The 20,828-nt window shown below is 27.0% G+C and overlaps 5 protein-coding genes across 6 annotated transcripts; 2 read left to right on the top strand and 3 right to left on the bottom strand.

The window, feature by feature from the left end:
- The first annotated feature begins 1,782 nt into the window (after positions 1-1,782).
- LOC124956062 (ribonuclease P protein subunit p25) lies at positions 1,783-3,291 on the top strand. Its single transcript, XM_047511432.1, has 7 exons — positions 1,783-1,793; positions 2,067-2,124; positions 2,228-2,347; positions 2,463-2,641; positions 2,899-2,963; positions 3,096-3,181; positions 3,274-3,291. Exons 1-7 carry the CDS (start codon positions 1,783-1,785, stop codon positions 3,289-3,291), a joined length of 537 nt encoding a protein of 178 aa, XP_047367388.1.
- Positions 3,216-11,090, top strand: LOC124956032 (HEAT repeat-containing protein 6). Its single transcript, XM_047511370.1, has 12 exons — positions 3,216-6,996; positions 7,060-7,308; positions 7,409-7,642; positions 7,720-8,545; positions 8,621-8,901; positions 8,990-9,328; positions 9,409-9,656; positions 9,728-9,947; positions 10,054-10,131; positions 10,220-10,426; positions 10,504-10,620; positions 10,784-11,090. Exons 1-12 carry the CDS (start codon positions 6,820-6,822, stop codon positions 10,952-10,954), a joined length of 3,147 nt encoding a protein of 1,048 aa, XP_047367326.1. The 5' UTR covers positions 3,216-6,819; the 3' UTR covers positions 10,955-11,090.
- On the bottom strand, positions 3,823-6,764 carry LOC124956040 (MOB kinase activator-like 4). 2 transcript variants are annotated; one of them, XM_047511384.1, is made up of 4 exons: positions 6,618-6,764; positions 6,197-6,323; positions 5,434-5,807; positions 3,823-5,337 (listed from the first exon to the last, which is right to left on the bottom strand). In XM_047511384.1, the coding sequence occupies exons 2-4, from the start codon at positions 6,254-6,256 to the stop codon at positions 5,106-5,108; spliced, it is 666 nt and encodes a 221-aa protein (XP_047367340.1). In that variant the 5' UTR covers positions 6,257-6,323; positions 6,618-6,764; the 3' UTR covers positions 3,823-5,105. The 2 variants fall into 2 exon arrangements, with proteins under 2 accessions (XP_047367340.1, XP_047367341.1); XM_047511385.1 differs by having other exon boundaries at positions 6,421-6,646.
- LOC124956038 (PRKR-interacting protein 1 homolog) lies at positions 10,677-12,218 on the bottom strand. Its single transcript, XM_047511383.1, has 3 exons — positions 12,082-12,218; positions 11,817-11,996; positions 10,677-11,685 (listed from the first exon to the last, which is right to left on the bottom strand). Exons 1-3 carry the CDS (start codon positions 12,178-12,180, stop codon positions 11,242-11,244), a joined length of 723 nt encoding a protein of 240 aa, XP_047367339.1. The 5' UTR covers positions 12,181-12,218; the 3' UTR covers positions 10,677-11,241.
- On the bottom strand, positions 12,212-15,909 carry LOC124956035 (26S proteasome non-ATPase regulatory subunit 2). Its single transcript, XM_047511373.1, has 4 exons — positions 15,694-15,909; positions 14,807-15,537; positions 13,127-14,697; positions 12,212-13,038 (listed from the first exon to the last, which is right to left on the bottom strand). Exons 1-4 carry the CDS (start codon positions 15,769-15,771, stop codon positions 12,737-12,739), a joined length of 2,682 nt encoding a protein of 893 aa, XP_047367329.1. The 5' UTR covers positions 15,772-15,909; the 3' UTR covers positions 12,212-12,736.
- Positions 15,910-20,828: the final 4,919 nt, after the last annotated feature.

Below are 20,828 nucleotides of genomic sequence, written 5' to 3'. Positions count from 1 at the left end.
ATATAATAATAATAATATGAGGAATGTCGGGAAGCAAAAAATGGGGTAGGGGATTGTACAGTGAGAAAGCAATTAAAGCTCTCATTGACCTATCTTAGCTTTCCTTAGGTCTTAGAAGAATAAAAAATTTCAATGATCAAACATGTTCATTTCCGATCTTTCTTATAGATCATTACTGATCTAATTACAAAAGTATGATTGTTCAAACGTTTTCATATTTTATAATTGTTAATAATTAATTAATAATTGAATTCTCTTCAGAATCATTATACGTTTGTACATTTTAATAATATATTATATCAATAATTTGTTTTATTATTAATTTTATATTTCATCAATTAATCAATTAGAATCACGTTTATGCAAAAATATATTTTATTAAAAATTTGACATTATATCGATGGATTATTAATTATCAATGTTATATTATTTTGATCGATATAATTATTATTTTTATAAACCAGGTCAGAAACTATAATCCAATAATTATGATAATATTGAAATTGAACGAATGAATGAATTAGTGCAACGAACTATTACAAAAAAAAAAAAAAGGAAAGAGAAAAAGAAAAAAAGAAGAATAAAGTATACGAGGGACGCTACCCCCCTTTTTTTCTGACTTAAAATGTCACCCTTTAGAGATAAAAACCTTTCATAATAATGGAATGCAGGATAGAGGCGCCTAGAGGGGTGTTTAATAATGCAATATGCCGTCGAAGCGTCGCGACGCTATGCCGACTATGCCGCATACCAAGAACATATAGATATACACCTACGCGTTCAACCCTTACACCTACAACTCTTTCAATGGACCTTTTCTACACCCCTCTAACCGATCTTATTCCCTTCTACGTAACCGCCATCGAAATCGTACCGTGCGATAGAATGCTGATTGGAAAATATTGATAGGAAAGACTTCCACCATCATCTCTCTCTCTCTCTCTCTCTCCCTCTCTTTTTTTATCTTCTATATAGTTTTTTTTTGTTTTCATTTTCCGCTTTAAAGTTCATATAATTAAATCTTATTATATATTTGTTGGTCGAAATTTTATACTTTATATTTGTATAATTTTATATTTGTATATTTTATTTTATATATTATTATATTATGTTATGCATGTATATGTAGATGTTATACTAATAATACTATTATATACATATTATTTATTAATTGATTCTATATATTACTATATCGTTGTGTGTGTAATATATATATATATATATATATATATATATATATATATATATATATATATTACATACAATATGATATATAATATATCTATATATTACTTTATATATTAAATATATGCGTAACATATATTTAATAAAATAATAATTAAAATTTACTTTATTAATTAGTTGAAATTTAAAATGATTTCGATCAATATAATTAAAGAATTTTCGATCTCTCGAAATATCGATCAAGATCGATAATTAGATTCTATTATATGTCGTTATCATTAGAAATTTTATTAATTAATATATTTTATTATTTATATTACTTTGTTATTTCATATATTTTATATAAAATTTACATATATATATAATTATTTTATTAATTAATATAATTTATATTAATCGATTTAAATTGATTAATTAAAGTGATATTGATTGTAATAAAAAAAATTCTCGACTCTTCGAAATCGATAGAAATCAATTTTTCAGGACGATCTTAATAATTCATTTTCAATGTTTGATCGTATCTCTTTAATTACTTCAAAATGAAAAATGTTTTCGGAATACTTTCGTTCATATAAAATCGTTCCGAGTTCCATAAAAATGGTTCTTCGGTATTGGCACGTCGAACCATAGTAATACTATAGACCTATGACCCAGTGACAGAAAGAGAATGAGAGAAAGAGAGAGAGGGAAGAAGGGAGGGAGAGAGAGAGAGACAGGCATATAGGTTAAAGCACGTATTTCAAGACGCTAACCTTTTGTCCCAAATAGTTCGAATATATTTCAATCAATAATTCTCAAACATTATACCAAATATTAAATGAAAGAGAATTATAAGAAAATTAAAAAATTTATTTCATGAAATAATTTTGATTGAAATTCAGTTATAAATACGACTCACGTATTGAAGTTCCTATTACGAATACAAATTACGACGTACGGGTGAAATCGATGTGTCGTAGAAATAGAAAAATATTTTTAAAAGAAATATATTTTGTTTTTCTTTTTCTTTTTCTTTAATTCCATTAAATTATATTGTTTACAGATGGGGAGATTGAAAAGAAAGAAGAATTTAGCAACGATGACATTAGAAAAGAATAAAAATCAATTGGAAGTTCCAATTATTCCATTCAAAAATTTGCCAAAAGAATTTCTTTTAATGCGTGTAAGTTCTTTTTTACTTTTTTTTTTTTGTTTTTTTTGTTTACTATCATTTTTATGATCGTATAATAGTTCGATTAAGTCAGTTGAATATTCGTTTGTTCGTGTCAATTTTATAGGTTAAGAATGGTACAAAAATTAGAAATGTTTTGGGATATGCAATAAAAGAATTTACGAATCATGAATGTATCGTTTGGACTGGTGTTGGACAAGCTGTCGGTAAAGTTATTTCCTGTAGTGAACTTTTTAAAACTATATATAAAGGATTACATCAAGTTACAAAATTACGTTACGTTGTGTAAGTAAAATCATGCTCAGATTTGTATCTATAAATTTTCCTTTTTATAAATATATTATATGATAAATTCATTTCAGATCAAAAAATTCAGAAAATGGAAATAATGATATGAAAGAAAAGACTCGTCGTATACCAGAGATTCATATTTTATTATCGAAAAAAGTTAGAGACGTTAGAGTACCTGGGTAAGATATCATAATAGATTCGATATTATATTTTCTTTTTTATAATATTTAAATAAAATATGTTTGTTAAAGTTATCAGGCTCCAGATGACCCTGGACAATTCAATATTCAAAACGATACTAATCAAACGGAATTAAGTTTTATTAATAAAAATAATAGTAATAGTAATAGTAATAGTAATAGTAATAGTAATAGTAATAGTAATAGTAATAATAATAGTAGTAATAGTGGTAGTAGTAATAGTAAAAGTATAACTAATATCGATGCAGAAAAGTTTGCTGCTATGGGATTAATGGGACGGAAAAGATTAAAAAAGGATCAATTAACGTCAGCACATCCAAAGAGAAATAAAAAAGTGAGTAAAAATGATCAGAAATGATCTATGAATATGAGTTAAAATGCATTGATTGATTCAAGGTACAAAGTTTATTTTATATTAATACATAGAGATTTGGTCACATGTAATACATTATTTATATCTCTACCTTTTTTATTATTCTGTATTATTTAAGCATCATTCTCGAATTTTTTTTTTTCTTTTCTTCTACTTACAGATTGTACATATATGATATCAAAAATTATCCAATTGTATTACTCTGTAACAAAATATAAATATGCTTTGATTCATGTAACTAACACATTTACAATGTGGAAATTATATACTGATTTATTTTTTTATAACTAAATAATAATGATAAATGATATACAACATAACAGTAGAGGTATAAATAATGTAATTGAGATTGTATTAACAAGATTAATAAGAGTTTTCATTTGCTTGATTAATTATTAAATTGATGGGAAAATTGGCAGTGATATGGAATAATTTCCTGTTAGATATATTGCTTTGTATTATAATACAATAAACTGGAAATATTTTTTTAATAACATTATTTTAAAATGTTATCACAAAAAGTACATATAAGTTTGTACTTATCTAATAAGATCATCGAATTATTATTTGCTTAATCTATTGAACATAAATATTTTCTTTTCTTTTGAATAACAATACAAATTGTTATTTATATGTATTAAAATGTAAATATGTTTAAACAATTGAAAAGAAGTGCAGCATATTACAGATATAATAACATATGGGAACTACATATATACAAATAATAAGTATTATTATAATACAATTCCGATTGATTTTCCATCTTCGTTTCTTTTTCTTTTTTTTTTTTTTTTTTTTGGAGAATCAGTCCCAATTCTTTTAAGATACTGTTATGCAGAAGACTGACTTGCATAGAATTATGAATAACTTGTTGTTAATTATCCAAATTTTCTTCACGCAGATTGTGTATCATTAGAATCGTCCTTTGCATTATTACTGTTTAATAGATTATCATTTAAGAAAAATAACATTATATAATTAGCATTGAAAAGAGAGAATAAAATTTGTATACAATTATCAAAAGGATACATGAACTTTTAGCGTCAATATTACAACAATTCAAAAATTAGAGGAACAGCGTTTTGCAAATGTAATATTTAAAATAAGGATCTACTATTATTGACTGTAATATTTTTTAATTATTTATTTTTTTTTTTTCTTAATTTATCTCCATTAGAACTATATTTTCAGTAGCAAGATTTTTAAGTTCTCACATTATTGTATTTATTATACTTATAACATGTTGTAATTAATTACAGATATACATATAAATGCTACAAAAAAAAAAAAAAAGAGAAAAAAAAAAAAAGAAAAAAAAAAAATTATTCTTTACCTTTGTTGCTTTTATCTTAGAGCTGAGAGTACTGATTTTGATACAGATACATTATTAATTATAAATATGTATAAGAAATATTAAATTTTCTCTTTTCCATCGTTACGACTATAAAACATTATAGAAATATTTCAAAACAGGTTTCTTTTTCTTTAAGTTTCAAAATTGCAATTAGTATACCATTTATACCAAATAAACTATGTCATTGAGCTCTTAATATATTATCAAAGATTTATAAGTCTTACATAGATAAACATCAACTTATATTGTATTATAGCTAATTATGAAGCATGAAAAAATTTCTTGCAATTTTTATTTCTCTGTTCCTCAAAAAATCATTAGTATCAATTTCTACTCACTCTCGTTTGATGCTATATATACTCATAGGTATAAAATATTTTCTAAGAGCAGAGTTTTATCGATCATTATCAGAATACATTCACGTTTACAAATATTTTGGAAAATGTATCCTGATAATATAAACAAATTCCCATCAGATCTCTCTAAATCTGATGATTCGTTTTTGTATAATACTATTATATTGTAAAAATCTTATGCATCACTCTCAGTTGCACCGTCTTCTTCCATTATAGGTACTATTAAATTATCTTTCGACATCAAATTATATTTAGTTACAAATGCTGTAAACCTTCGACAAAGGAATGTTTTATTTTCAAATTCGTCGAATATCGTTCTGTGATGAAAATATGCGTGAGAAAATATTCTGTATACTCTACGACATACAGATCCAAGTTTAGCTACTGAAGATTCTTTAATGCTCACTCTGAAATAATACAATAGCTACAATTAAATATATTGTAAACAAAATTGATACTTTAATATATTAATAATATATTATACAAGAATATATAATATATACCTGCTAGGAAAATATTTATTACTGTTCAGTAAACAAGCTGCTCCATCGAGTGTATGTCTGGTATAATCAATAGCAGGACATTCTTTAGGAGTTTTATGCGCAGCGCATAAAAATATCCACTGTTCTGTGGCTGTCATTTGATTACATGTTTCAGGATGACATTCTTCTTGCAATCTAACTGCCAATCCATTAAGTTCCATACAAAATTGTCTCAAATGTTCATATTTCCAAACTCCTTCATCTTGGGCATCTGGCATGTTAAGTATCAATTCTATATTTGATGGTTCTCTCCTGATTGTCTGTTGTATATATTGTTGTACCGCCAATGTGCTATCCATTTCTTCAAATACTTCATCTGGCCACATGCTAAAATCCTGTAAAATTTGTTAAAAAACAATCCAATAAAGTAATAATCTTTTCTTAAGAATAATTTAGGATCAATTGTTAATGAGAAGAATATTTTCAATACTTCAATAACAAACATTGATTCTTGTATAATTTATTACAATCATTAATATCTCAATGATAAAGGCTAAAGATTGTAAAATTTTATCTGAAAAGAATGTCATTCAACATTAGATTAATCTCATAGAATATTTATTATTTTTATTATTTGTTTATAAATATTCATTGAAATATGCTTAAGTAAGGAGATGCCGGTATATCAATAAAGTTTATTCGTCCTAATCAAACGAATGGCAAAGTAATATTTGTATCATATATAAACAACACAATGTCAAAGATAATTGATAATAATATCGACCTTAGCTTTAGTTCCGGGTCTATTTCTTCTCAAGATTGTAGGTCCGTCCGCCATCTTCATTTTGTCAGTTCTTGCAATTAATATGCTTGAACATCCAATTGTATCAGAAAGGGAGATGCTTCTTCTCCTAGAATATCCAATATTTTTTATATAGTATCCTTTATTGCCACCAGATGGCGATTATGTAGATTATCGTTTGTGAATCTATCGATTTTAAATCGTACAATAAACCTTTGCTTTATCGTCTTTGAAAGGTTATTTCTAACCTCTAATTTAGTTATTAAAAAAAAAAAAAAAAAAAAGAACAAAAAAAAACAAAAAGAGAAATAAGATTTTAAAATGTATTGAACTTGTATTAAAAAAAGAATGTTGCAAACAATGTTAGCTTTTAATTTAAAGGAAACGAATGAAGCGCACACACGTTTATAACAGCTTCATAGGTGGATCACTGAGTAAAATGGAGGGAGAAGATCCGTGAAATGACGTTCGAAGAACAGCGCCAATTATAGTAATCACGCGCAGTTTTATGTTGGTTATTGTTAAACATTTTTAATAATGTATATATAAGATGTATAACCTATAAAAATGGTTGTGTAAATAATTAAAGTTATAGCCATGCAAACATGGCTTCGATGCACGTTAATAGTTCTATCGAAAGCGCGAATATCAAATTCGTAAATTTGATTGAAAGAATATTATCATTGACACATACGAAATTAAGTGATAAAAGATTGATAAATTCATGCCTGAATGATCTTAATGATATTGATTACAGACACATTAATATAACTAATAATGATGTAAGTTTTAATCGAATATAAATTTATCATATTATGTAATTAATGCTTTTATGTTATTTATAGGCTGTATTATTATTGATAAATCAACTTTGTGCTATTGTACCACCTACCGAAACACTTCTAGTTAAAAATACTTGTCTATTCTTAGCTAATGTAATACAAAATGATCTTGTATTCCAAGGGAGAACCTTTGCCGCTTGTACACGATGGATTTTAGATGCGTTAAAGTTTTCACAATCTTTCGCTTGGATTTCTATTCTTATTGCATTAAAAAGTCTCTTAGTCACTGGCAATTTTGATAATATTAATCAAGTTAGTGTTCTTGAATTTTTATAAAAATGATTTGTTTCTCTATAAGTATATTAATATTTCTTTATGTCTCTTTTTTCTTCTTCTTCTTCTTCTTCTTCAGTATCTTCAATCCTTACTTGGAAATGAAGGTTTATTAAATAAATATTTAATACCTCAAAATGAAGAGTGGACGGATTTAAATTTTCAAGCAATATGTTGCTTGGAAGGAATCCTGATGAATAAGAAAAGTAATACATATGTATCACAAGAATACATATCTATAATTAAAGATATTGTTTTGAATACAGTGTCATTGTTACCATGTTCAAATCATAGTACACAATATTATAGCAAAGTAATGAATTATTGTAAGAAATGTTTGAAGTACAATTTCAAAGATAATAGATTTTCATTTGTAATTTGTATTTTCAGATTCTATGTTTATGTTTGAGAATTTTACGTGGCGCAATAATAGATAAATTGATACCAGTTTCATCGGATTTCATTGGTGAAATTTTAGGAGTAGTACAGGCTTTCTTATTTTATGGAATTAAAGATTATTTACCTATACAACCACAACTTCTCCGTCCAGCAGCAATGAATCTTCCAGAACGACCACATGTTGTACCAAAGTGCAAGAATCAGAAAGTATCCAAATCAAAATCCAAAAAGCAAATATCTAAAAAATCTATGCCAGAAGATAAACGTATTGTTAGTCCAGAAAATAAAAGGATTTATAAATACTCTAGCGAATCTGAAATATCGGATACCGAAACAAATGATTCTGTTCTGGCGGAATCTAAAGTTAGACTCGAAGCTGTACATCTATTGCAAGCACTAATAGAAAATACACAAGCCCGTGAAATTTTTGGTTATTGGCCTCAAATAGTTGCGACTGGTTCGCGAAACGATGCTAGAGTATTAGCTAGGAGTATTTTAAAAGAACCTAATACAAAAGTGCGACAAAATGTTTTAAGTGCACTTACTGAATTATTAATTGGTGCTAAACCTTTTTTAATACATGCAGAAGATGTTCAGCCTACGTCATTTATAACTTTCTTTGGTACGGTTTATCTAATGGTGAAAGAATTGCACTTTACATTATCCTTAGTTTTAAATACTGAAAAAAATGCAGCTGTTTTGACTCATTTATTAAAATGCATAGCAGCACTTATTCAAGGTACACCATATGCTAAATTAAAACCTGGACTTGCAACAAAATTAATTAGGAATTGTAGATCACATATACAACACAAAGGTATATGTATATACATATATATAATATGTCTTTATATTTATATATATTTAATTATTAATTAACACACAATTGTAGATCCTACTGTAAAAGTTGCGACGTTCTTAGTTTTCGAAGGACTAGTTTGGAATGATCCTATTACTCCAGAAATACATGAGATTCTTGCAAAACAATCAAACGTTAACTCTGAACCAGAAGCAAATACAAGTTCGATCAATGACATAACAACTCAAGAAGAAGAAATAGATATTGAAGATTTGAATGATAATAAAATTGAAATTGATAATCAGGATAAGCTTTTTAAAGACAAAGGCATCAGTTCTTTACTTCAAATATGCTTGAATAATGTATCAAACAAGGTATTATAAGAAACAAAATATTATATAAAAATTTAATATTTTTCTCTATGATTGTTTGTTAAATAAATAATTATGTATATGATTTTAGTGTACAAGTACGCCAGTTCAACTTCAGTCATTGAAACTAATTGGTTCATTAGCATTTAACACCAGTGATCTTGTATTTCCTTATTTGGAGAGAGTTACAAATACTTTAATTTCTGTATTAACAGATTCTGAAACACAAATTATATTACATTCTTGTCGGACAGTTGAAATAATAGCAAGTTGTCTAGCAAATACAGATTCAAGTCATAATTCTGTATTATTTTGGAATATTGTATTCGAACCTATGACGTTACTTGTTCAACACGAACAAATTATATTAAGAGAGGCTGCCTGTGATTGTTTAGGCACTATCAGTTGTAATATGTTCACTCAATTAACGGTATACAATATTTCTTTACTATAAAATTTTATTAAAACTTTTATTTAATATTTATGTGTTGTATAATATTGTTGTTACAGCGTGAACAAAATGTGTTACTTAAAACAATATTAATAGGTAGTATCCACGATGATGAAAGTGCTGTAAGAGCAGCAGGTTTAAGAGCATTAGGAATGTTAATAACACTTCCTCCGTTAGAAGAAGACACTGGTTTTTTAATGGATTTAGCTGATATAGTTTGCTTTGGTTTAGATGATCAAAATCTTGGCGTACGCATAAAAGCAACATGGGCGTTAGCAAATTTATGTGATTGTCTTTCTAGACGAAAGTGAGTCTCATCGGTTTAATTATTATTATTATCAATATATTTTACAATCTAATATGATACTTCTTTTAAAGATGTAATGAAGATATGGAACCTATTCTATTCGACATTTTATTACCAAAACTTTATCAAATAAGTGTTAAAGCTGCGAAAGATAATGATAAAGTAAAATGTAATGCCGTTAGAGCCTTGGGAAGTATATTGCATTTATGTCCAAATAGAGAAATATTGAAAGATACGTCTTCAGGATTGGATGCTTTAATTAATTGTGCTGTATTAGGAAATGATATGAAAGTAAATATATAAAATTATTATAAAGTATATAATTATTATTTAGAAAGAAAATTTCAAAAAAAATCTTTCATGAATTTTAAATACAATATAAAAATGATTTTCCTAGGTAAGATGGAATGCTTGTAGAGCATTAGGATTAGTTTTGTCCCATAATCCAGATGATGTTTTACCATCATCTTGGCAAGTACGTATATAATAAATTTAATATTAACAATGAACTATATTAATCATGCTGATAATATAATTTCTTATATCAACATTTATTTCTACAGGAACAAGTCTTTCCAGCATTGTGCAATTTAATATGTCATAGTCCTAATTTTAAGGTTCGCACAAACGCAGCATGGGCATTATATTCATGTAAATTTTATGGTAAATACACTCCAACTTTATGGAAAAGTATAGTTTTAGCTTTCGAAAATTGTCAACATGTGCCAAGTTATGTCGAATATTCTCATCGTGATACGCTTGTCCAACAGGTCGGTTTACAGCATATTTCATTTTTATTTAATTTAAGAACAACATTATTATAATAAAATTATTTCTATTCTTATAGTTGTGCCTTACTCTCAGCCATTTAGCAGCTCATACGAAAGTATCAGAATTACAAAATGTTTGGATAGAAATTGGTGATCACATTGAAAATATTTCCAATTATATTAAAAAGTTTCAGGTAATGTGAGAATTAATATTTTTCTATAGGTATAGAAATATTTGTAACAATTATAATTGTATATAAAAAAAAAATGTGACATTTATTTTACATATGATAATTTACAAAAGATGTTATAATATACAATATATACAATATACAATATGTTTGTATACAATTACAGGAAAACATATTGCCAGAAAAAGTTGGAAATTTAATAGAAGCTAAAGCGCATTTAGAAAAGTGTGTTAAAATTGCCAAATCATCGCAAGATCAACGAATTGCTAATACATTAGCTAATTTATTTGATAGAACAAGTCATTATGATAATTTAGATAGTTTAAGTATAATGTGATTATAAACTATAGATAGAATTGATCCATTTATATTTAATAATTAATATATTATTAAACGATCATTCGTTCTGTAATTTAATTTATAATCAAACTAGATTGTTACAAAATGCATTTTTTATTTGTATTAATAAATATATATATATATATATATATATATATATATATATATAAAAAAGGGAAAAATAACATTTGGTAATAATTTCTTGGAAATAAGAAGATTCTACATTTAGAGTATGTTTTTTCTTTCTTATTACGTTTCACTTTGTTTCATATATATATATTCATCTTATTTATCTTCCTTTGTCTCTTTTTTCACAGATTCATTTAATATTGTATTATTTTCTTGATCTTGTTCTACTTCTGTAGAAGTTGTATCATTTATAGTATCTTTACATGTAACTTCAGACTCATCTTTATTATTTTCCACTTCTTTTAATTGTTCTGTCTCTAAATGAATTTTACTTTTAATAGTCACTTCATCGCAATTAACATCAGACCGTACTTCATTAGTATCATTAGTTTCTTCTGCCGAATCACTATCCTCTGTCTCGCTATGTATATTATCACTATTTTCTTTATTGTTGTTTTCAACATTTGTACTTTTCATTTTTTTCTTTCCTCTCATCTTTTGTTTCCTTTTTAATCTTTTGGCCCGTTTTTTTGCAGTTGCTTCCTCTGCCAATTTTCTATTTTGCTCTAACTTTTCATGATATTGAGCGTCCAAAAGTTCCTGTAATTATACATTAAAAATTATTTTAAACATTTTTTGAAGGATATAAAAAAAAAGCGAACTCCAAGATTAACATTAAAAAGTGAATATAATCAATAAGCTTAATTAATGATAATTAATGAAACATTTACCTTATGACCTTTCTCTTGAATAAATTTTTGTCTTGCATATTCTTTACGACGCAAATGTCTGTAGACATGAAATTCTCCGCTACCAGCACCAGCACTACTACCCATTACATTTCGAACAAATTCTGGTACTGTTGGTGTATTTTTAGGTTTAGGTCGTTCTGGTAATACAATAGGTTTGTCCTTATCAATAAAATAAACAAATTATTAGAAATCATAAAAATATATAATACAATATATATTATTATATATATAATTATATACTTACTGGATTTTTCATTAACTTCATTAATTTTAATCTTTGCAAATCCACTGCTGTTTTAGCAACTATTGGCTTCTCTTCCTCCTTTTCTTTTTTATTACTCATATTGTTAGAAATAAAATAACAACAATAGGAATGTAATTTATATATAATTATTAATAAACAAACAATCAAAATATTTATAAATTTTTGATAGGTTAAGTGTGTCAATGAATAAACCTATTGCGCGTCAGAATTCTTTTTTAATTCATTAATAAATAATATTTTATTTTCGATCAAATATTTATCAATAAAATTGTTTCCGTTATAATTATTAATATTTTAATGATGTAAAGAAAATATTAATATATAACGCACTATTATAATAGTAAGTAAAAATGGTAATGATATCTGTAACGATTTTATAGGTTATGTATCATTAGACTCATTGTTTTGGGAACGGTTGCGCCATCTGTTTTTGTATACCTCAACTAACATTATAATACTATTTCTCATATAAATAAAATCATATCTTTTAATTTTATAGCTTATTACATTTTAAGGATTTATAAATAACATGAAATCTTTATTTTCTTTTTTTTTTTATATCTTATAATATTTTGTTTTAGAAAAAACATACAATAAGAGGTATATTCGCAGGATGAATTAAAAGATAATAAATCTAAGGTACAAAATCTGGATTTTTTCTTAATATAACAAAGCCTTCCATAATAGGAGTTAATGGTATATATTCTTCGGTAGTAAGTTCGGCTCTTTCGCCATATGCTAATAATACAGGAGTCGTATGTGTTTGGAAACCGGTTATTGTTTTAGGTTTACCTGCTTGGCCTACAACATCGACCGCAAGACCTACTCGTACTGGTACAGCTAATGGATTTAAAACTTCATCAAACGTAACAAGCATTCTTGGCTGCATTGCAGCTGCTAATGTATATAAGAGATAATGCGATCTTCCAAGAATAACTGCAATAAATATATACAAGTAATTATGATAAAAAATATATAAATTTTAATTAATATTATTATTGTTATAAGCAATGGAAATACTCACTATTTTTGACATCAAGAAAACCAATCAATGTAGCAAGGAGACCTGCTAATGCAACAGGACTTAATAATTGCCTATCACTATGATATGGAGATAATGTTAAAGTTCCCTTTCCAAGATGCGTTAAACCTTGCGATATACGGACCATAAATAAATTATTTGGATCTTTAGAATGGAACAATGCTAATTGTCTTAACATAGCTGCTAATCTTGCATTATTTGTTCCAGCTCCAACTAATCCCATTGCAAATATTGCATTGTGCGCTACTTCTGGATCGCTGTCGTGCGAAAATTTAGATAATGTATCTAATATATTTAATTTCGGATTAGAAACAGATATAAGTCCTAAAGCAAGTGGTACAGATCTTCGAATGACCGGTTCAGAATATCTCAATAAATGTCCAAATGTTCTATATGCCATTTCTGCACCTATTTCTTCTCCCATTGCAATCAATGCAATTCCAAGAACAGCAATTGCTTGTCGAGAGCTAAGATCTTTTTCTTTTTCTTCTTTTTTCTCTTCCTTTTTGTCCTTATCTTTGCGATCATTCTTATCTTCTTTTTCATTTGCTGGCTCATAATGTTCAGAACATATATGTAAGAGATGTTGTATCTTTAAGACATTTCCTGTTCCTGCGTATGCACATACTTCAACGAGTGTTGTTGACATAGATCTAAATGGTTCCGGTATAACTTCTAATGCTGCAATTATTGTTTCCGCAGCTTCCTGTTTCCCTAAGAAACATAATCCTAATCCTAGAGGTAAGAAACGTGCATATGTATCCTTAAGATCACTTTCTGATTTTTCCATTAACGTATGCATTATCGTAGTTGTAACGTAAGCGTTACAAGATCCAACTGCAACCATTCCTAAAGCAAGACCAGCTACCCCTATGACCTCCCAACTTGATTTTGGATCGCTAAGAACAGGTGTGAGCAAACATAATACTGTTTCTCTGTTAGAACCAGCATAAGCTAATCCAAGACCTACAATTGCACCAATTCTCATTGTATTACTACTGTGTAATACATAATCGGAAAGAAGTGCCAAAGCAGGATCACATTCATTTCTTACACCACAATTTACAATACCACAGGCCAAAAGTGCTCCTGATTTAATATAATCTTCCGAAGAATAAAGATATTTGTCGATTGGCGTTAATCCACCATCAACATCCCATAATAATATTAAACCAAGAGATGCAGTAGCACTGAGCATTCCATGTTCTTTATTTTTGTATAACCATTTGTTTCCATCCTCAATTAATAATTTATCTTGTCCAAATGCAGCATTTACAAAACCATTAACAAAGCTTGCAGCTAAATTTTGTCTTGCAGAATCAACTTGTCCACCGCCAAATGGCGGCCGACAATTTTCCAAATGTGACTTGTATACGTCCTCTGGTGTTTTGGGTTCTGTTATGTCTAATTCACGTGCCAAATTAAGAAAATGATTATTTAATTGCGAATTGGACATTATTTCTACTAAATCGTCGTATTCCACCGTGGATTCATTCAGATCTAAGAAAATCTGTTGACGGCCCAACATAAAAGCCAACTGTCTTTGAACAGATCTAAAAAGATACGTAAGATATTTATATAAAAGTGATACTTCATATTTCCCATTACACACACACACACACATATATATATATATATATATTTTTTTTTTGCTGTACTTACAGATCTGTACATTTGGTGAAGATATCTTCGACAAGTGGTAAATTATTAAGCTGCATTGCAAGTCTAACTGCTTGAGGATATTGACCAAATTTTCTATACAATTTTGCAGCTGTTTGAAGTAATGTACTATTTTCAGGATCAGCTACATAAGGTATACAACTTGTAAGATAAAGGCAAACTCTTTGATATGCACTTTCGTCTACATATTGTTCCAATAAATCTAGCCTTTCAATTTCCATTAACAAATCGCAAGCTTCGGTTTCCGCATTGTGTGCCATATTATAAGGTACAATTTCATGTACCAAGGCAATTAATTTTTCACTCATAGTTTCGGCATCAGCTCCAGCAATTTCATCCCATTCACCAGCCAATTCACCTGACAAATGTCTAACATATTCGTGTCCCCATTCACCAATGGACAAAGCCGATCCCGTTAATCTATATTTTAAACATTCTCTTCCTTCTCCCATTGTCATAGCCAAAACTGAAATAATATCTGAACATAATTCTTTTAATTTTGGATTGGCCATTTTATCATAAATCTTTTTCATGGTATCATAATGTGGTCTCATAAATTTAAGAGGCTTTGGTACGCTTGTCATAGACGTTGTAGATGCACGTATCTGTGTTCTTAATAATTCCAATGCAAATTGATGTAATTTTTGACTTGGATCTTGCAATACTTCCACCAAATATGTTAATTCCTCTTGCAAGAGTTTATCCTCTTCGGTCTAAAGAAAAAAAGTAAGAAAGAAAAAAAAAAAAAAATAAAAAAATAAATAAATAATATATTGCCATCAATTAATTATGGTTATAAGAAAAAATATTTTTCTTCCCCCCCCCCCCCTCTCACCCCCACTTTCCCCTATTAATATCCATTTACTTACCAATTCACTCTTTTCATCCTCCTTCTCATTTTTAAGATCCTTAGATGGTTTAGCCTCGACTTTCGTACTTTCTGGCATCTTGTCTTAAATAACTTCACTTTTTTTTCTCAATCTCAAAAAAAAAATCTTCACGATCTTAATAATCGTCGAAAATACTATGTGGTTAATCGTACCGCAGAATAGTTCTGCGTACATTGGAATCATGAGTTTCAATGTTGCTAGTCACCATGATCTTGAACGCCTCTACGACGATAACTATGAACTTTAATATCAAAACTGTTTTACCCATTAAGTGTCCAAGTGAGATTATCAAAAGTATATATATTTTATTAATCTAAAAATTGTATTATTTAAAAAAAGAAAAAAAAAATATATATATATATATATATATACAGAAAAAAAAATTTATACAATCCTTAAATTGATTCCGACTAAAAATAATATATTTATGTACGTACAGGTAGCGATGAAGAAAAAAAAGAACAAAAAAAAAAAACAAAACGAAAAATGAATTACGAATTTGAACAAAAAAAACGCGGGAAATAAGAATCAGTCTTTCTTCCTTTTTTTTCTTTTTTCTCAATTCGATTGCATAATGAGAAAAAGAAAAAAGGAAAGAAACAAAGTGATCGAACGAGTGATTAATAAACGAATGATTGAAGAATGAAGAAGAAAAAGGAGGAAGAACGAAAAAAAAAAAAGGGAGAACAAAAACGATTGAATTCGTTGATAATGAAATGAAAATTCGCGGTAAAATGTGACGTCAGAGAGGACCATTAAAGCGCAAGCGTTTACTGATTTGTTATTCGCGGTTGTCAGGGTGACGTAGAGTCGACGCCAATGGAGGCGGGAACGTCAGACGTCGCGATGCACCTGTGACGTGCAAATCGCCGTTGGTGGAGCGGCGTTAAGCCGTTATCCCCGAAATAAATCGAAACGCGCGCGCGCGTGTGTACGCGTGTGTACGCGCGTGTGTGTGGTGTGTGTATGTGCGTGTCTGTCTGTGTATGTATATATGGGTATATACGCGTGTGGTGATTATTTATTTATTTTATTTTCATTTATTTTATTTTATTTTATTTTATTTTATTTATTCGTTTAATCGATTGATTAATTTAATTGTTAAATTAATTAATTTATTTACATATTTTACTTCAATGAAGATACAAAGTTCGAACTACTTTGAGAATTATTTTCTAATAAAAGTGTGAGAAAATATTTCAATGTAACATTATAGTGAGACATTTTCACATTGCTTATGTGGTGATCGATATTCGTGAAAAGAAAAAAACCGATCGAGGGAGGAGATATCTAAGTGGTGAGTTATTTTTTTATTTCTAATTCTTCTTTAACCAAGAAATACAATCGAATCTATTTATTCGTTCGAAAGAAATAAAATCGTTCGATATATGCAGTATGCTTCGTTGTTACTCAATAGGTTATGTGTATACTATCGTTTGTTATTTAAATAAAAACGATATAATTATATAATACTAATAAAATAATTATTACATTTTTTTTTTCAATAGATTAGTATGTGTGTATATATATATATATATATATATATATATATGAAGATATAGTATCGTTTGATGGAAAAAGAAAAAAAAAAAAATATTAAAAAAAATTTTTCTAATTGATTCAATTTAATATCGATCATTAATATGGATCGGTAATTCCAATTATTTTTGTATTTCAATCGACTAACGTTGTTGGCTTCTAATAGTAACCCGCGAAAATTTGAAATAATTCGAATTGATCGGAACGAACGATGAATTTTCTTTTTCTTTTTTCTTTTCGATAAATTCGTCAATTAATTAATTAATATTTATTTATTTATTTATTTATTTATTTATTCATTCATTTGATCGTAATATTTATGGTGTTTCTTTTTCTTTCTTTCTTTCTTTCTTTCTTTCTGTCTTTCTTTCTTTTTTCGTCACACTTTTTTCTTTGGATTTTTTTTTTTTTTTTTTTTTTTTTTTTTTTTTTTTTTTTTTTTTTTTTTTTTTTTAAAGAAGAAGTATAAGATTTTCGTACGCGAGTTATAAGTTCCGGTTTTCATAGCCCCGATAAAACGGCAACACATTTATCGGCGTTGTTGCAAGGTTTGCTTTTATTCAGGGGCTGTAGACATAATGAAATTCTCTCACGAAACGCATATACTTGAACAACGTGCGTGTTCTTCGTAGCTAGTCGTCGGATATTTCGTTAAGTCGCTTAGATGTACCCAGAACGATCGAAGATAAACAGAAAAATATTGCAAAGTGTATGTTCTCCATCATTCGACATATATCAATATTAGGTAGGTTCTTCGTATACATTTTTCTTTTTATTCTGCTTTAAATTTATTGTTTCTTTTTTCTTTTCTTTTTTTTTTTTTTATATTTAGAATTTTTTCGATTGATTTAATATGTATATATATATATATATATATATATATGCACACATTTTCTCAATTATTTTTTATTAAATAAATATAGAAAAAAAGAGAGAGAGAGAGAGAAATTATTCTATTTTATTTAAATAATAAAGAGAATTTTTTTTATTAGTATAACGGCAAAAAAATATTTACAAAAAATATTTATAAATAATTTCTTCTACTTAAAATTGTTAACATTTTTTTACGTGATATCTTTATTTTTTTTTATTTATTCATTTAAACAATCAGACGGAGAACTTTCTTAATACATTTCATACGTAAATGTGAATAAATGAGATTAGAAAAAATTAATATACAAAAATTGAAATTTTGTATCTTTTTTTTTTAACAAATAGATAAAATTTTTTCGTTAGATTTAAACACATAAATATAAGGAAAAAGGAAAATGACAAAAGAAGAAAGAAAATTTGTTAGAAAATAAATAGGCACATTAATGATTAGAATCAAGGATAACGACGATAGTACCAGTTTCAAGTTCGAAACTATGCAAATTAGAATGTTATATTTTACGAAATAGCGCTTCGTTGTTTCGTCGATACTGCAGTTAGTAACCATCTTTGATAGTACATACCAATATATATACTATCTATTATAGTGACTTTACATAAAAAAAAGGGAGAGGGAAATATATATATATGTATATGTATAAACAAATTAAGCATACAAAATAGATATATTAATATAGAAGAATAAAAGAAAAATATGATCCTATAAAAATTGATCGAAAAAGAAAAAGAGTGTTCAAAATATATGCCAAAGTATATTTGAAAGAATGGAAAAAAAGAAAGAAGAAAAAAAAAAAGAAGAAGAAGAAGAAAAAAAGATCAATTGTTATTTATTTATTTTTTTCTTCTTATATGTAAAAATTTTAAATACAAAAGCGTGCATTCGCTGAATGATATTTTATGTTCCTAAAGTATATTATCTATGCATGCATGTATGCAATTCTATACAAAAATATCTATATAATTCGTCTATGTATATCCGATCGAAATATCAATTTTGATGTTTCCTCGGTTTTGTTTTGTTTTTTATTTTTTTTTTTTTCTTTCTTTCTTTAATTTAAAAAAAATTGATACATCGAGAAGCGTTTAAAAACGATGCAATCACCGATTGATATTTTGGTTATTTTCGTGAAGTAATATTTATGTATATATTTACGTATATGTGTGTATATAATTCGTCTATGTTCGTTCAATCGGAGTGTATATACATAGAATCAATGCATGTTCGTTCTGGGCATCGAATGCCTGTGGCCTCTGTAGTCATATGTATATATATATATATATATATATATATATATATATATATATATATATATATATATATATATATATCCTCTTTTCCATGTGCAGAGGGTTATCGATAATCGTGTCAATTTTCCGTGTCACAGGATTCGCCTTATGGGGTCGCGTGTTCACCAAATTGCATTTCTCTGTATCGGCTGTCATGAACCGACACAGAATTCTCAGGTCAGCGTCGACATTCGTGAAATTCGATCGATGTATCTGATTAATATTCGAACGATAGGTCATCATCGTTTCTCACGATATTTAAGCCGACTAATTATCACGCATTATGTTTGATTAATATGATAAATGAAACAAATTTTTTGATAAGAAATTAACAATATCAATGATTTTTCTTTTTAATTTTATTAAATGTCTTCATAATTATAATATCTTTTGATTAGAATATGACGAGAAAAACAAAAAAATGAAAGAAAAAAAAAAAAAAGAAAAAAAGGGAAAAAATAAAAGAAAAAAATAGAAACAAAAAATTGTCGTAGAAAATTAAAAAAAACAATTTATTTTAATTGTTTATCTTTTATTCTATATTATGTAATATATTATATATATATATATGTATATAATTATTTATAGATATAATTTCGATAATGATAAAAATAATTTCGTTTTACGTATAAACATCGTATACACAGAGAAAAGATTTAAGAAGAAATTTCAAGATTTCAAGATTGAATCTAATTAGTATTAGATTGAAGTCTCTTTTCCAATAATTTATCTTTTCTTAGAGATTATTCGCATTCTCTTTCTTTGAACATATTGTGATATTCGAAAGTGGGTCAACCAAAAGAGATTTCTTTCGGGTACCAAAGCATACCGGTTTTATATAAAGCCAGTTCTCTTTCCTTTAACAAAGGATCTAACGCAAAATTCTTTTCTTTGTAATATCTTTCAAAAAGTTGTAATATCTTTCAAAAAATACGAAACTTCATGTTAAAAAAAGAAAAAAAAAAGAATATATATATATATATATATATATATATATTCTAATTTTTTTTTCTCAATTTATAATTAATGAACAAATAATATTCAATTTAATTTTGAAATATACATTTTGTAAATAAAAATCAGCTGATCGATCATTCGAATAAAAGAAAAATAGAAAAGTATATACATATATGTATTATATTTTAGAACTTGAATGATATATTTTCTAATAATTACTAAATCACAATTTTGAACACTAAATATATAATAATAATAATAATAATAATAATAAATTAATTAATTAATCTACAATATTATTCGAAGTACAAATAAACAAGTTCGATTGCTTTCCTTCTTAATTCTTAATTTCTTTCTTTTTTACTCTCTCTTTTTTTTTTTTTTTTTTTTTTTTAATCAGTAAAAATGATTCATTCAAATATGATATAAATACGATTCGT

Source organism: Vespa velutina, chromosome 20 (genome assembly GCF_912470025.1).
Source record: "Vespa velutina chromosome 20, iVesVel2.1, whole genome shotgun sequence".
NCBI classification, from domain to species: Eukaryota; Metazoa; Arthropoda; class Insecta; order Hymenoptera; family Vespidae; genus Vespa; species Vespa velutina.
The sequence above is the reverse complement of the archived record's forward strand: the minus strand, read 5'-3'. Positions and strand labels throughout refer to the sequence as shown.

What these genes read in the sequence shown, in the direction of transcription:
- LOC124956032 (XM_047511370.1), top strand. Translation starts at nt 6,820, where the DNA reads ATGGCTTCGATGCACGTTAATAGTTCTATCGAAAGCGCGAATATCAAA. An exon ending in TTAATATAACTAATAATGAT is followed by an intron (nt 6,997 to 7,059) that starts GTAAGTTTTAAT and finishes TGTTATTTATAG; the next exon opens with GCTGTATTATTATTGATAAA. An exon ending in TGAATAATGTATCAAACAAG is followed by an intron (nt 8,902 to 8,989) that starts GTATTATAAGAA and finishes ATATGATTTTAG; the next exon opens with TGTACAAGTACGCCAGTTCA.
- LOC124956035 (XM_047511373.1), bottom strand. Translation starts at nt 15,771, where the DNA reads ATGCCAGAAAGTACGAAAGTCGAGGCTAAACCATCTAAGGATCTTAAA. An exon ending in TTCACCAAATGTACAGATCT is followed by an intron (nt 14,698 to 14,806) that starts GTAAGTACAGCA and finishes GTATCTTTTTAG; the next exon opens with ATCTGTTCAAAGACAGTTGG. An exon ending in TTTTCTTGATGTCAAAAATA is followed by an intron (nt 13,039 to 13,126) that starts GTGAGTATTTCC and finishes TATTTATTGCAG; the next exon opens with TTATTCTTGGAAGATCGCAT.
- LOC124956040 (XM_047511384.1), bottom strand. Translation starts at nt 6,256, where the DNA reads ATGAAGATGGCGGACGGACCTACAATCTTGAGAAGAAATAGACCCGGA. An exon ending in GACCCGGAACTAAAGCTAAG is followed by an intron (nt 5,808 to 6,196) that starts GTCGATATTATT and finishes CAAATTTTACAG; the next exon opens with GATTTTAGCATGTGGCCAGA. An exon ending in AATAAATATTTTCCTAGCAG is followed by an intron (nt 5,338 to 5,433) that starts GTATATATTATA and finishes GTATTATTTCAG; the next exon opens with AGTGAGCATTAAAGAATCTT.
- LOC124956062 (XM_047511432.1), top strand. An exon ending in ATACAAATTACGACGTACGG is followed by an intron (nt 2,125 to 2,227) that starts GTGAAATCGATG and finishes TATTGTTTACAG; the next exon opens with ATGGGGAGATTGAAAAGAAA. An exon ending in ACAAAATTACGTTACGTTGT is followed by an intron (nt 2,642 to 2,898) that starts GTAAGTAAAATC and finishes TGTTTGTTAAAG; the next exon opens with TTATCAGGCTCCAGATGACC.
- LOC124956038 (XM_047511383.1), bottom strand. Translation starts at nt 12,180, where the DNA reads ATGAGTAATAAAAAAGAAAAGGAGGAAGAGAAGCCAATAGTTGCTAAA. An exon ending in TGAAGTTAATGAAAAATCCA is followed by an intron (nt 11,997 to 12,081) that starts GTAAGTATATAA and finishes TTTATTGATAAG; the next exon opens with GACAAACCTATTGTATTACC. An exon ending in TTCAAGAGAAAGGTCATAAG is followed by an intron (nt 11,686 to 11,816) that starts GTAAATGTTTCA and finishes GTATAATTACAG; the next exon opens with GAACTTTTGGACGCTCAATA.